Source organism: Quercus robur, chromosome 6 (genome assembly GCF_932294415.1).
Source record: "Quercus robur chromosome 6, dhQueRobu3.1, whole genome shotgun sequence".
In the NCBI taxonomy this organism is placed as follows: domain Eukaryota; kingdom Viridiplantae; phylum Streptophyta; class Magnoliopsida; order Fagales; family Fagaceae; genus Quercus; species Quercus robur.
Genome location: NC_065539.1, coordinates 50,351,657 through 50,365,209, shown reverse-complemented (window position 1 = coordinate 50,365,209; position 13,553 = coordinate 50,351,657). Strand labels below are relative to the sequence as shown.

Sequence of the window (13,553 nt, the reverse complement as noted above, 5' to 3'; positions counted from 1 at the left end):
GTTAGTTAATTAATTTAGGGGGTATTTTTGACTGGGAAAAAAGTAATAACTAACTTTCTGAATCCTCTTAATATATACAGATATATATATATATATATATAATTTATTACTTGAAAATGATGCTACAAGAGTTTTTTTTTTTTTTTAAAAGACGACATTATTATTAGATTCCTATTTTAAAATAAATGATTGAATATATATGGGTATTTTGAAAGTTTAGTAAAAAAATTCATTAAATCTTATTTCATTCTCTTCAATTCCTACTAATATCGGGAAAATAAAAATTTAAGATTTTATGGAAATACAAAACAATGAATGGTTCCTTCTACTAATTCCATTACCTCCCACTAAAACTTTCAAACAAGGGAAGTGAATAATATTCTAAAATTATTATTTTCATTCCTTTCTATTCTCTCCTCTCAAACGAGGGCTAAGAGATCTTTAAAATTTCCCTTAAAAATAAGTATCATTTTTATATTTGACAACATATCTAAAATTGATTTAAAAATAATTATAATAATAATATAAATTGATACCCATGATACTATTGTTTATTTATAAAACTTCAATACCTATTCCTGGATGGATTTTTACCTTCTTCTTTTTTCTTTTTTCTTTTTTCTTTTTTACACAATGAATAATTTTCTTAACAGACGAATAATAGACTTTCATTTCAGACCAAAAATAAGAACCTAAACCAAAGTCAAATTAGAAACTTGAGAGTTGAGACATTAATTATAATCTAACACTTAAAATGATCCATATGACAAAAACATATTGCATCATAATAAGCCATATGATACAAGCACAACACGTAAGACAAGGACAATACTTTAATTTTAAGTTCTGAAACACTAACCCAATACTTTAATTTTATACTTGGCAAGACACTTAAAGGATATGGTATATACATGGACTATACTTGACAAGTTGTCTGAGGTTCATTTGTCAACATACTTTTGACCAATTTGTCAAGACTTATTAGCAGTCCAATCTTTAAATGAACAATCATTGATAATGGAACATTGAAAATCTTGTTAATATTTTCCCCACACTATGACTCTGTGTGATAGTGATATAACTGGGTAGGCACTACAAAAAGTCTTCTGGCCATGCTGCTATGCCCTCTTGAAAACTAAGATTAGGCTTACAAAGATTCATACATATCACCAATCATGGTTTGTCCGTTTCACCGAAATCAAAGCAATTAACAATCATGAAATAGCTCAATTATTATAAGGAAAAGCAATTGAGTGTGCCTTATGTTTCAAACTTTCATTGTCTATAGATGTTGATTGATAGTATTGTTGTTTGGACCTTTAATTAGTTTAAATAGAACCCCTTTATTTATTTAACCTTGAGAAGTTGTGAGTGCTAATTTTGTCTAAGATCCAGTTCCAGTTCTATGCATGATGCATCACTTTCCTGGGAAAAAAAAATAGTGAACATTCAGTGACAAATCATATCTGATATCTTTGTAAAATCATAGATAATACTATGTAAGAAAGAAATTGGATTGTGTTATGCCTAACTTTTGTCCATTAAATTTCATGGTTTTTCTTAGTTTTCTTTTTTTTCTTTTTTTTTTTCTTTTTTTTTTTTTAACTGGATTTTCACGTGATTTAAATAATTCATTAATGCGAGGTTTGTATATTGATCTTGAAATTTGTAGTACTAATATTTATAAATTATATAGGATACCACACCACACGTCGTAACCTTGAGTTAGGAAAAATAAATCCTTATCTCAAATAACGATGACCATGTTTCATCCTAGTACTGTAATTATTACTAACCTATAAGAAGAAGATAATCAAAACCATTATCAGTAAAACCTTACCTCAATAACACTGATTTTGAAAGTTGAAACTCAAAAATTATAATAAATAAATATTAATAACTACGCTGATCTTGTTTGATCATTCTAATGAAATCTTTATTCAACCAAAAAAAGAGTCAATACGTGGTAGAATGTACAATCAGTAAGTAAAGATACCGGTAATTGGCAATTGTACTGATCTAGCAAAAAATAAATATAGATTATTGGACTGTGTGCATGGCTTTGTGCTTGTGCTGTTCAGTTAGGTGCAGCCGCATTTTCTGACTCATGCGACCTAGTTCTTATTAACAGTTGAGTTAAATTCTTGGCAAAAATATACTTTTAGTCTCTATATTTTGAGTCGATTTTCGATTTGGTCTCTAAATTGATTTCGCTCATAAGTTAATCCATGATTTTTAAAAGAGAAATGATATGTCTATAATATTTTTATAATATTTTTACAACATTTCTACAACAAATCCTAAGTGACAAGTTATTACTAGTTGTTATTGTTGAAGCAAAAAAGTAATCTTAGCGTTAGTTTGAAATTTGAACCAATAACAACTAACCATCTGTGATTTGTTGTAAAAATGTTGTAGATGTAACATCTCTCTTTTTAAAAATCATTTTTATTTTGGTCCTTGCCGTCATTCTAGTAACAGAAAAATCTGAGATGACAAACAGAGTACATAGGTGACATATTAAATGCTGACGCAACCAAAAAATAATACTAATAAAAATACGATGTCAGCATCTAATTTTTTTTTTTTAAATATCAATTTTAACAATAATAAAAAAACATAAAAACAAAATTTACATAAAAATACATCAATTCAGATTTGAATAAAAATAAACAAGAACATGAACACAGATCACAAGAACATGAACCCAGATCATAAGAACACAAACCCAGATAACAAGAACAATACTCTGAATTTCTATTCCAAAATTTGTATACATTCTTCCACCAAAAATCAATTATAAATTAAATAAAAAATGGTGTTGTGTTCTTCCACAAAAATCAAAACCTAAACCATCAAACCCAATGACCACCACCACAATCTGCCACACTAACCCATATCCACCAGCACCAAACCCGAATGACCTCTAGCACCACCATTACCAAATCCATCACCACCAGACCCTACAATCAAATTTCAACCATAACTCAAACATGTTTTGAACCATTAAACAACCCAACCCCCCCACACCATCACGGATCAAAGAAAGAGGCACCGAGTGGGTGAGTCCAAGAAAAGAAGAGGTAGAGGGAGAGATCAAGGAGACTACCTTGATGGTGGCTGGTGGTGGTGAGTGGCGAGGAAGGAAACCATGACCACTACCACCGATCTGAGTTTCATAACACACACAAGGGGGAGAAGTCGTTTTGCCCATCGTTTTCTTTGATCTGTGTTGCCAATCAAGCACCGAAACCTCCATGATCAAAAATCCAAAGAAAGATAAGCAGATCTACTCGTCGTTGGTCGACAAGGGAGATGTCGAACCACCGCCGGCCACATCTCAGCCTCTCTCTCTCTCTAAACCCATATCGTTCTCTCTCTCAACCCAGATATATCTTTGTAAACATGATAGAAAATCATACTCCAAAAATAGTTTTAAAGTTTTTTTTTTTTTTAAGAATCAAAACTTGTGACCACTTTTTACCACAATTTTAGATTTAAGATTAAAAAAATTAATTTAATTAAATTAAAAAAAATTAGAAATTCAGAAATTTGTTTTTAATTCAACGTTTGTTGTTTTTTTTAATATAATTAAATTATTTATTTTTATTAGATTAATGTTTATTTTTATTTTTCTGAGCTAGCTATTTTTTTATTAATTTAAATGTTGATGTGGCTTTTTAAATGCTAATGTGGCATTTAAAAATGTAAAATAAGATTTGTTAATATTATTTTACTAGCCACATCAGCATTTACTGTGCACACAATGTATTCCGTTTGCCACCTTAGATTTTTCTGTTATTGGATTGACGGCAGGGACCAAAATAAAAACAATTTTTCAAAATTAGGGATTAACCTAGAAGCGAAAGCAATTTAGGGACCAACTCAAGAATCGGCCCAAAATGTGGGAACTAAAAATGCATTATCGCCTAAATTCTTTTGTACCCAAAAAAAAAAAAAAAAAAACTATTACCAACAAAGAATTAATTATTGTCAAGAATTATAAAAGTCAAAGTGAGGAATTCTATGTTCAAAGTAGGGGTGTAATCGGTTCGGTTCGGTCGGTTTTTTTAGTTTTGGCCAACCGAAATTGAAATTTTCGGTTTGTGAGATTACCAATCGAAACCGATCAAAATAATTGGAAATCGATCGGTTTCAGTTTCAATTGGTTTTCGGTTTCAGTCAACATCACAGATTCACAGTCACAAAAAGAAAAATATAACTCAACATCACATGGGGTTATTGATTTTTTAATAAGAAAATAACAACTCAAAATCACAATCACAGATTCACAAAAAATAGCATTGATTCAGTATTAAACAAAACCCAAAATACAAAAAAAAGAGAGGGTTATCGAGAAATGTCACCGTGAGAAACTAAGAATGAAAAGATCAAGCCGGTGTGGGGAGGCCAGTGTGTGGAGGTGGCGACAGAGGCCGATTCATGTGGAGGCGATGACAGAGGTAGATCGAGGCGGTGGCAAAGGCAGATTCATGCGGAGGCCAACATGTGAAGGCGGTGGCAGGGGCAGATCGAGGTAGTGGCAAAGACAGATTCGTGTGGAGGCGGCGCAGAGGAAAATTTGCGTGGAAGCCAACGTGGAATGGAGGCTGTGAGAGGGATTGGAGTGGAGGCTGTGAGAGGAGACTGTGAAAGCTGAGAGGGATTGGAGTGAAGGTTGAGAGTGAGTGTGAGAACTGAGAACATATGGGTCTGTAGGGTATTTTTTATTTTATTTTTTTAATTTTTATAGTTTAATTAGATTAAGTTTAATTAGATATATAATTAGTAATTAGTTTAATTATAGTTACTTAATCTAATGATAAAATGAAAATTGAAAACATTAAACGTAAAGGCCGGGTCATATTTAAAAAAGAAAGGCTCAAATGTTTTTAAACAAAATGAAAAGCCCAACTATGTATAGGAGGCCCAAATATTTATAAAATTTATATTATATATAAAATATATTATAATATGATTCAGTTCGGTTCGGTCGGTTTGGTGCATTCAAACCTGCCACCAAACAGAAACCGAATAATTTCGGTTTTAGAAAGTCAAAAGCAAAACCGAACCGAATTGAAAATTTGGCAACGGTTCGATCGGTTTCGGCTGGTTTGTTCGGTTTGTCGGTTTTTTACACACCCCTAGTTCAAAGCACAAAGATCAAGGAATTAGTAGTAAAATCACATGGGGGTCAGGTTGGCCATTGGCTAAGCTGGTGCACCCTACCCCCAAAATTAGTCACAATACTCTTGGATTTTGGTCGCCGGGTAGGCATGGTTGATTTTATACCCCATATTCCTATGTATTAGGACAAACGTCTCTGTGTTGCTTAATTTCCCAAGAAGTTCTAGGTTAAAATTTCATGTGGTATGAATTTCATTAGGGAGACAGGGCCTGCGTGCTCATGGATTTATCATGCTCTCTTTCTTGGCTATCATTAATCATGTTGGTTTGACCCTGATTCGGGAGCACGGTAATTAAACACCTTATTCACCTCAACTTGGTACTTGGGTTCAAGTCGACGCATTAGTACCAGAGTTGATGGGAGCATAGTGGTTAAGTACCTTATTTAAACATCTAGCATAGAGGTTTAAAGCTCATTTAATAAGAAATTTCTAGTAACATAGTTTAAGTTTTGTGAAAATATGTGTGGGTGAAAAAATATGTAAAAATACGCGTTGCGGTGTTTAAACAACAGTTTTTGTTACCTAAATAAACAAATGCATTTCTTTTTTCTTTTAAAAGGAAAAGTTTAGTTTAGAAATTATTTATGGGAAAAGAAAAAAGAAATTAACTTTTTTCAATTTTTTTTACATTTCTAATAAAAGTAGTATTAAAATTTTCTTGGCGAAAAACACATTTTGGTCCCTACATTTTGACCCGATTCCCGTTTTAGTCCCTAAGTTTTTTTTTTACCGCTTTTAGTCCCTCTCCAGAAAAACGGTTCCATTTTAGTCCCTGCTGTTACATCAGAAACGGATATTGCTGACGTGGCAAACGGCAAAGTCAAAAAATAATAAACTAATGTCCACGTGGCCTAAATTAATAATAAAAAATATTTTTTAATGCCACGTTAGCATCTAAATTAAAAAAAAAAATTAAAAACTCTCATAAAAAAAATCCTTAAATAAAAAAATTAATTTATTAATTCTAACTAAATAAAAAAAATTAAAAACTCTCATAAAAAAAAAATCAAAAACAAATTTAAAACTAAACCCAGCAAGAACAACAAAACCCAGAAAGAACTAAACCCAGCAAGAACAACAAATTTAAAACCCAGCAAAAACAAGATTAACAAAACACAAACACGGCAAATTTAAAACTCAAAAAATTAAATTCAAACCCATATTTGCAGAGAGCCACATTCCTCGTCGGTCATCCTCAAAAACTCGACCTTTTTCATTTGTTTTGTTTCACACAACAACCCAGGCCAAGAAAATCAACCCACAGCCACAAACCCAAAAAAAAAAAAAAATGTCAACAGCTCAAATCTAAACCAAAAGACAGCAAAAAATAATAATAAAAGACAAGAAAAACAATTTCTTAGGAGCTGATGGATATTGTTAGCAAATTTGGGTTCGTGGATATTGTTATGGATTTTTGTTGTTTTTTTTATTTTTCTTTGTCTTGGCTGGTTTCGGTTGAAAAAGAGAGAGCAAATCTGGGTTCGTGAGAGAGAAAGTGTGAAGGGAAAAATGGGTAGGGGGTTAGAGTGCTGGGTTGAGCGGCGGCGGTGGCGGAGCAACAGCAGCCGCTGCCCCCGCCTGTGTCGGCGAGGAAGCTGGCGGCGACGCTTTGGGAGATGAATGAGATTCCGTCGTCGAGTCCGAGCGTCAGAGAGAGCTCCGACGAGCGGCGGATGAGAAAGAAGGAAGCGATCAGAGGTAGAGAGAGAATCGCTCGGTCCATGCACTCCGGCTCTCTGCCGCCGCATTTGTCCGATCCGTCTCACAGTCCCATTTCTGAGGTTCGCGATCTTCTTCTCCTGTAGATTCTTTTGCTTCTTTTATGAAAATATTTGTTAGATGAGAAAAACATCTGGGGTGGGTTGAAATATTTCTGGGTTATTTCGTTAAGTCTTCTTCTATGTGAAATATTTCTTTGACAATACCAAGTATCCTATATCAGTATCCTACCACTAAAATTTATGAAATACAGTTCCCGTTTTTTTTTTTTCTTTGTTGTTGTTGTTTTTTTTTTTTTTTTTTAAATAATTTCTGGATTTGTGTTCTTGGATCTGGGTTTGTGTTCTTATTGTTTTTTTTCAAGGCACACTTAGATCTCAATACATAAGATTTTTAGTTTTTAATTATGTTTTTAATTTTTTTTATTTAGTTAAAATTAATAAATTAATTTTTTTAATTTAGATGCTAATGTGGCATTAAAAAATATTTTTTATTATTAATTTAGGTCACGTGGACATTAGTTTATTATTTTTTGACTTTGCCGTTTGCCACGTCAGCAATATCCGTTTCTGATGTAACGGCAGGGACTAAAATGGAACCGTTTTTCTGGAGAGGGACTAAAAGCGGTAAAAAAAAAACTTAGGGACTAAAACGGGAATCGGGTCAAAATGTAGGGACCAAAATGTGTTTTTCGCCAATTTTCTTTTCTAAAATTGTCCATTAACAAATGGTTTATAGGCATCAATTAATTAGATCATTTTTTTTTTAATTGACTTATGTGCAACTTTGTAGAAAAAAGTGAACGATTATAATAATAAAAAAAAATCAATATTTATCAATGTCTTAGACACTTGTTAACTGAGCCGTTTATTTTATGATCTCTCTTTCACACAACACAAGATGTGCATGTTGAAAGTCTCACATGAACAAAACCCTAAAGAAGTTGAAGAATTAGTATAATATAATAGGACTCAAATTTATAAATTTTTAACCTCTAAATTGTGTTATGTTCTATATGTTCCATTTAACCTCCAATTAGAGTGCCCTCAAATTATTAATTCCTTAATAGTGTAGTATAGACACACGCCCCTCAGCAATGGGTTGTGACTTGTGAGTCTTGCGAGCCACCTAACTTTCCCCAACCCATTACCATCACTGAATGGTTTGTTCCACCCAACAAGAGGGGATGGAGCATTGGGAGTGTAGGTACACTACACTCCCAATGCTCCATCCCCTCTTGTTGGGTGGAACAAACCATTCCTAAATGCAAACTCTACATTAAAGCTGTGAATTCCCTTTACCTAATAGAGACAAGAAACCAGACTCCTCACATGGTCACACTGTGAGTTCCATCACACTGTTGATTTTATATATATTTTTTATTTCTTATATATAAAAGTGGCAATGCTGCTACAGTGATTTGCAACTGTTCATTCAGTGGTTTTCACTGTTTATCTACAGTGAAATTTTCGTGAGGCACTTGTTATTTATTTTTTATTTTTAAAGTTTTGAACAGTAGCTACAGTACCAAGCGGCACTGTAGCTATAGTAGCTACACACTTTTTTTTTTCTTTTTCCTTTCAGTCTTCCGTTTGTTTTATTTATTTATTTTTTTATTTTTATTTTTATTTTTTTATATATATTGTTATACTGACACAACAAATTTCACAATATTTTCATAATTATTGAAGTGTCAATTTCTTATAAGTCAAAATAAAATAATAAAATATGAAACTGTGACCAACCACAACTGAAAATAAATGTTTTGTGAAAAGTGGCAATGCCGCTACAGTATTTTAGCAATGTTCATTCAGTGTTTCTGCATTGTTCATCTACAGTGTCATTTTGGTGAGCCACTTTGTCTTTTTTTTTTTTTTTTTCTTTTTAAATATTTATGTAAGCTGGTATATATATTGTTATATTGACACAACAAATTTCATAATATTTTCACAATTATTGATGTGTCAATTTTTTATAAGTCGCAATAAAATAATAAAATATGAGACTGTGACCAGCCATAACTAAAAATAAATTGTGGGGGCCAATTAATTAGGGAGTATTGTTAAAGGCCGTATTAACTGGGCCTATGGCCCTATCTGAGGACGTTAGACCATCCGAGGAGGCCCAAATAAGGCTATGAGTAGAATAAAGTTAAGAGAGGAGTAGAGACAATGTGAGATGGGTCCAATAAACGTCCGAGGACAGAAACCTTCTCGACAACTTGTGTCCGAGGTTAATCTAAGTGCCTTATCATCATAGACTTACTTCGAGGTTACGTCACAACTAAGGATAGGACATTGGACCAGGGATAAGAATAAAAAGGTAGACAAATATCTTCAAAGGCTGCTACCTCCGCATTAATTGTCTCTCAACCAACTCTCTGACCGCATTAATGTGGAAGTGATGCCTGAACAGTGATCAAGCAACCTTACAGCTACTGGTTGATGGTTCTAGGAAGTGTTGGATAGGACAAGAAGGAATCCCCCAAATCTAACCTACACGTGTGTGGTAAGGATAACCCGAAGATTGCGGTATATAACATGGAAAGATGCACTGAGAGGGAGGATTGGAATTCTTATACAATTTCTGTCTTGAAGAAAACCATATGAAACAAATAACTTAGTTTGTTCCGAGGATAAATTTGATAATCTTATTTGGGTCAAACCATCTTGAACCATTAAGTTTAATCGTTTTTCTTCTGGGATAAATCTAGTTCTTCTATCCACGCTCTACAAATTTATTGTTTGGACCGTTAGCATTTGAGCCCAATCCAGTTTTGGGATCAATACAATTTCAGTCACTACAATTGGCGCCGTCTGTGGGAAGAGCTTGATCTAAGCCAAAGGAAATTCAGTTACAACGTTCATAATGGAGGAAGCAAGTCCACACCAGGCAATAGCGGGGCCGCACCAGATAGATGCTGGCCCACACTAAGCAGAATCAAGGGGTTCCCACCATGGCAATCCGCACCGGAGCCTTGAACGGAGAGAGGGCCGTGAGGGAAGTGTACGCACGACTCATACCAGCAAAAGCCAGTCTCGAGGGAAGAGTCATGTTTCCCCTGCAAAGAATGACAGCGACATGCAACGTGAAATTGACGAATTGAAAAGAGAGTTGCGTCACGCACGATGAAGATTTTCCCCACCCAGTTTCGAGCCTTCCTCCGAAGAGACAGATGGTGCTAGTTATAGACGAAAGTCCAGAACTCTGCCCAGTGAGACTTTTTCCTATGAAAAGGAGTATCACCATTGACGTAGGTACAAAAGTCCGCCTCGCAGAGGCTTGGGGAATAACGCCATGAATAAAGCGTTAAGCCAAGTTTCCAAATCACCCTTCACAAGGAATATAGAGGATGCGAATCTTCTTCGGCGATTTCATCAGTCTACATTCACCCTATATAATGGTCGGACAGACCCGGTAGAACACATTAGCCATTTCAGCCAAAGGATGGCTATCTACTCCAGAGATGAGGCTTTGATGTGCAAGGTCTTTCCATCAAGTTTGGGCTCGGTGGCGATGAGATGGTTCAACGGTTTAAGGGCTAATTCTATCGATTCCTTCAAGAAACTTACCCGGGCTTTTGGCGCTCACTTTATTACCTGCAGCAGGGTTTCTCGGCCTTTGGGGTCCTTGTTGTCTATGTCCATGTGAGAGGGTGAGACTTTTAAAACTTATTCGGATAGATACTGGGAAATGTTTAATGAGATAGAAGGAGAGCATGATGATGTGGCTATAAGTACTTTTAAGGCCGGTCTTCCAGCCGAGCATGATTTGAGGAAGTCTTTAACTGGTAAACCTGTTACTAATGTACATCAATTGATGGATCGGATTGACAAGTACAGAAGAGTAGAAGAAGACCAACTTCAGGGAAAAGGAAAGGCTAAGGTAATCCCTCAGGAGAGGAAGGATTTCAGGTCGGACCAGTACAACAATAACTGGCCTCGGAAAGACTTTGTTGGGCAGTCAGGTTCTGCCAACACCCAGGCAGTTAATGCTAGGTTTCGGGAGTCGGTGCAACAGGTATTGGAGAAGATCAAGAACGAACCATTTTTTAAATGGCCAAATAAGATGGCAGGAAAGCCTACAAGACGCAACCAGAATCTTTATTGCCACTATCGTCAAGATCATGGACACACAACTAAGGATTGCAGGAATTTATGGAACCGTTTGGAACAACTAGTCCGAGAAGGGAAGTTGAAGCAACACTTGCACCACTCCAGTAGTCAAGTAGGCTAAGCAGGCTCGGAGATGCAGGGAGATGCTTCTTCAAGACTCCCCCTTGGCACAATAAACGTTATTTTTGCTGCCCTGGGGAGGACTGGCTCTTGTCCTTCCAGGGTATTGTCAGTATCTCGATCTCCAGCCGAGGAGTATAGCTCAATGTCTAAAAGAGCCAGGATGGACATCCCATTGGTTTTGGGCTTTTCAGATGAAGACAAAGTAGGAACCATGCAGCCACATGATGATGCTCTGGTGGTCACACTAAGAATTGGCGGGTATGATGTGAGAAGAGTAATGGTTGACCAAGGCAGCGCTGCTGATATAATGTACCATGACTTATACAAGGGGCTAGGTTTGAAGCCTGAGCACTTGATAGCTTATAGTTCACCTCTGGTGAGTTTTGAAGGAAGAATGGTCGTCCCAAAAGGTCAGATCAGGCTACCTGTGCAAGCCGGTACAGATGTGGTGGAGGTGGACTTCATCGTTGTAGATGTTTTCTTTCCATACACGGCTATTATGGGCCGACCTTGGCTCCATTCCCTAGGGGCAGTCTCCTCTACCCTATACCAGAAGGTAAAGTACCCATCCGGAGGTCAAGTTTTGGAGATAGTACAAAGTCAGGTTGCAGCCCGGCAATGCCTGGTAGCGGCTATCGAACATCGGCCAGAGGCGGAGACCTCGGCTACTGCCGATAATGGATTATAGCAATTAAAAGCCCTAGCATTACCTTTAAATGGACTGGCCAATGAGGCAAAATGCGAAGATCTAGAGAGGGTAATTCTTGCTAATGATCCAGAGAAATTCTTCCAAGTTGGGGCTAAACTACCTTCGCGAGAGAAAGAGCAGTTGGTAGAATTCCTCAGAGAAAATGTCGATGTGTTCGCATGGAGTCCATACGAAGCCCCGGGTATAGATCCGAGCTTTATTTGTCATCAACTCAATGTGAATCCTTCCATTGTTCCGAAGAGACGACCACCTCGACGACCATCAAAAGAGCACGCCAAAGCCATTAGGAGTGAGGTGGCCAAGCTCAAGCAGGCCAGGGCTATCAAGGAGGTTTTTTTATCCTCAATGGTTAGCCAACATGGTGGTGGTGAAGAAGAAGACTAGAAAGTGGCGAGCGTGCATGGACTTCATGGACCTCAATTAGGCTTGTCCCAAGGATCCTTTTCCTATGCCGAAGATAGACTAGTTGGTGGATGCAATAGTTGGTCATCATCGGATGAGTTTTTTGGATGCCTTTCAAGGATATCACCAAATACCGCTAGCATTGGACGATCAAGAGAAGACAGCTTTTGTCAACCCCATTGGAAACTATCATTATAAAGTGATGCTCTTTAGTTTGAAAAATGCGGGGTCTACCTATCAACGGATGATGACTAAAATGTTCGAACCACAACTGGGCAGAAACATTGAAGTCTATATCGATGATATGGTTGTGAAGAGTAAAGTGGTGTTCAAGCATGTGGAAGATCTTACAAGTATTTTTGGAATTCTGAGAAAGCATAAGCTACGTCTGAATGCCTCAAAGTGTTCCTTTGGTGTAGGCTCCAGAAAGTTCTTGGGGTACATGGTGATTCATAGGGGAATTGAGGTGAACCCAGACCAGATTAAGGCCATTAACGATTTACAAGCATCTCGGAATCCGAAAGAGGTGCAGGAACTAACAGGAATGACTGCTGCTTTGAACCGATTTATCTCCAGGTCAGCGAATAGGTGTAAACCCTTCTTCCGTTTACTGCATAAATGGAAAGGATTTAAGTGGACCAAGGAATGCGCTGTAGCATTTCAGCAGCTGAAATAGTACCTATCTCGGCCGCCTATCATGTTTAGCCCTAAGGTGGACGAAGTCCTGTTTGTATACCTGGCAGTTGCCTCTCATGCAGTTAGTTTTGTCTTAATACGAGAGGACAGTGGCGTTCAAAGGCCAGTTTATTATGTAAGTAAGTCACTTCATGAAGCCGAGGTGCGATACTTATCGCTAGAAAAGGCCATCTTGGCAATAGTCCATGCAACTCGCAAGCTCCCGCATTACTTTCAAGTGCACACCGTAGTAGTCCTAACTCAGCTACCACTCAAGTCCATACTTAGAAGCACAGATTATATGAGGAGGATTGCTAAGTGGGGCACGATCCTAGGGGCTTTCGACATCAAATACATGCCCCGCACCTCCATGAAAGGCTAGGTCCTCGCCGATTTAGTAGCCGAGTTCACCGAGCTCCCAAAAGAAGATGAGATGAAGCAACATGACATGGATGAAAAGTCGGTTAGCCTGATTTCCACACAGGGCGTCTCATCCTGGAAAGTATATATGGATGGCACAGTAAATCAACGGGGAGCAGGAGTGGGGCTAGTTCTAGTATCCCCCGAAAAGATCATCATTGAGAAGTCTTTGAGGCTGGGATTCTCAGTCACAAACAACGA

General features: G+C 36.8%; 1 protein-coding gene across 1 annotated transcript; it reads left to right on the top strand.

Moving 5' to 3' along the window:
- Nucleotides 1-11,306: 11,306 nt before the first annotated feature.
- On the top strand, nucleotides 11,307-11,834 carry LOC126690334 (uncharacterized). The gene has a single exon (XM_050385443.1). It carries the CDS (start codon nucleotides 11,307-11,309, stop codon nucleotides 11,832-11,834), a length of 528 nt encoding a protein of 175 aa, XP_050241400.1.
- Nucleotides 11,835-13,553: the final 1,719 nt, after the last annotated feature.

Excerpts from the sequence above, each read along its gene's own strand:
- LOC126690334 (XM_050385443.1), top strand. The coding sequence starts at position 11,307 with ATGGACATCCCATTGGTTTTGGGCTTTTCAGATGAAGACAAAGTAGGA.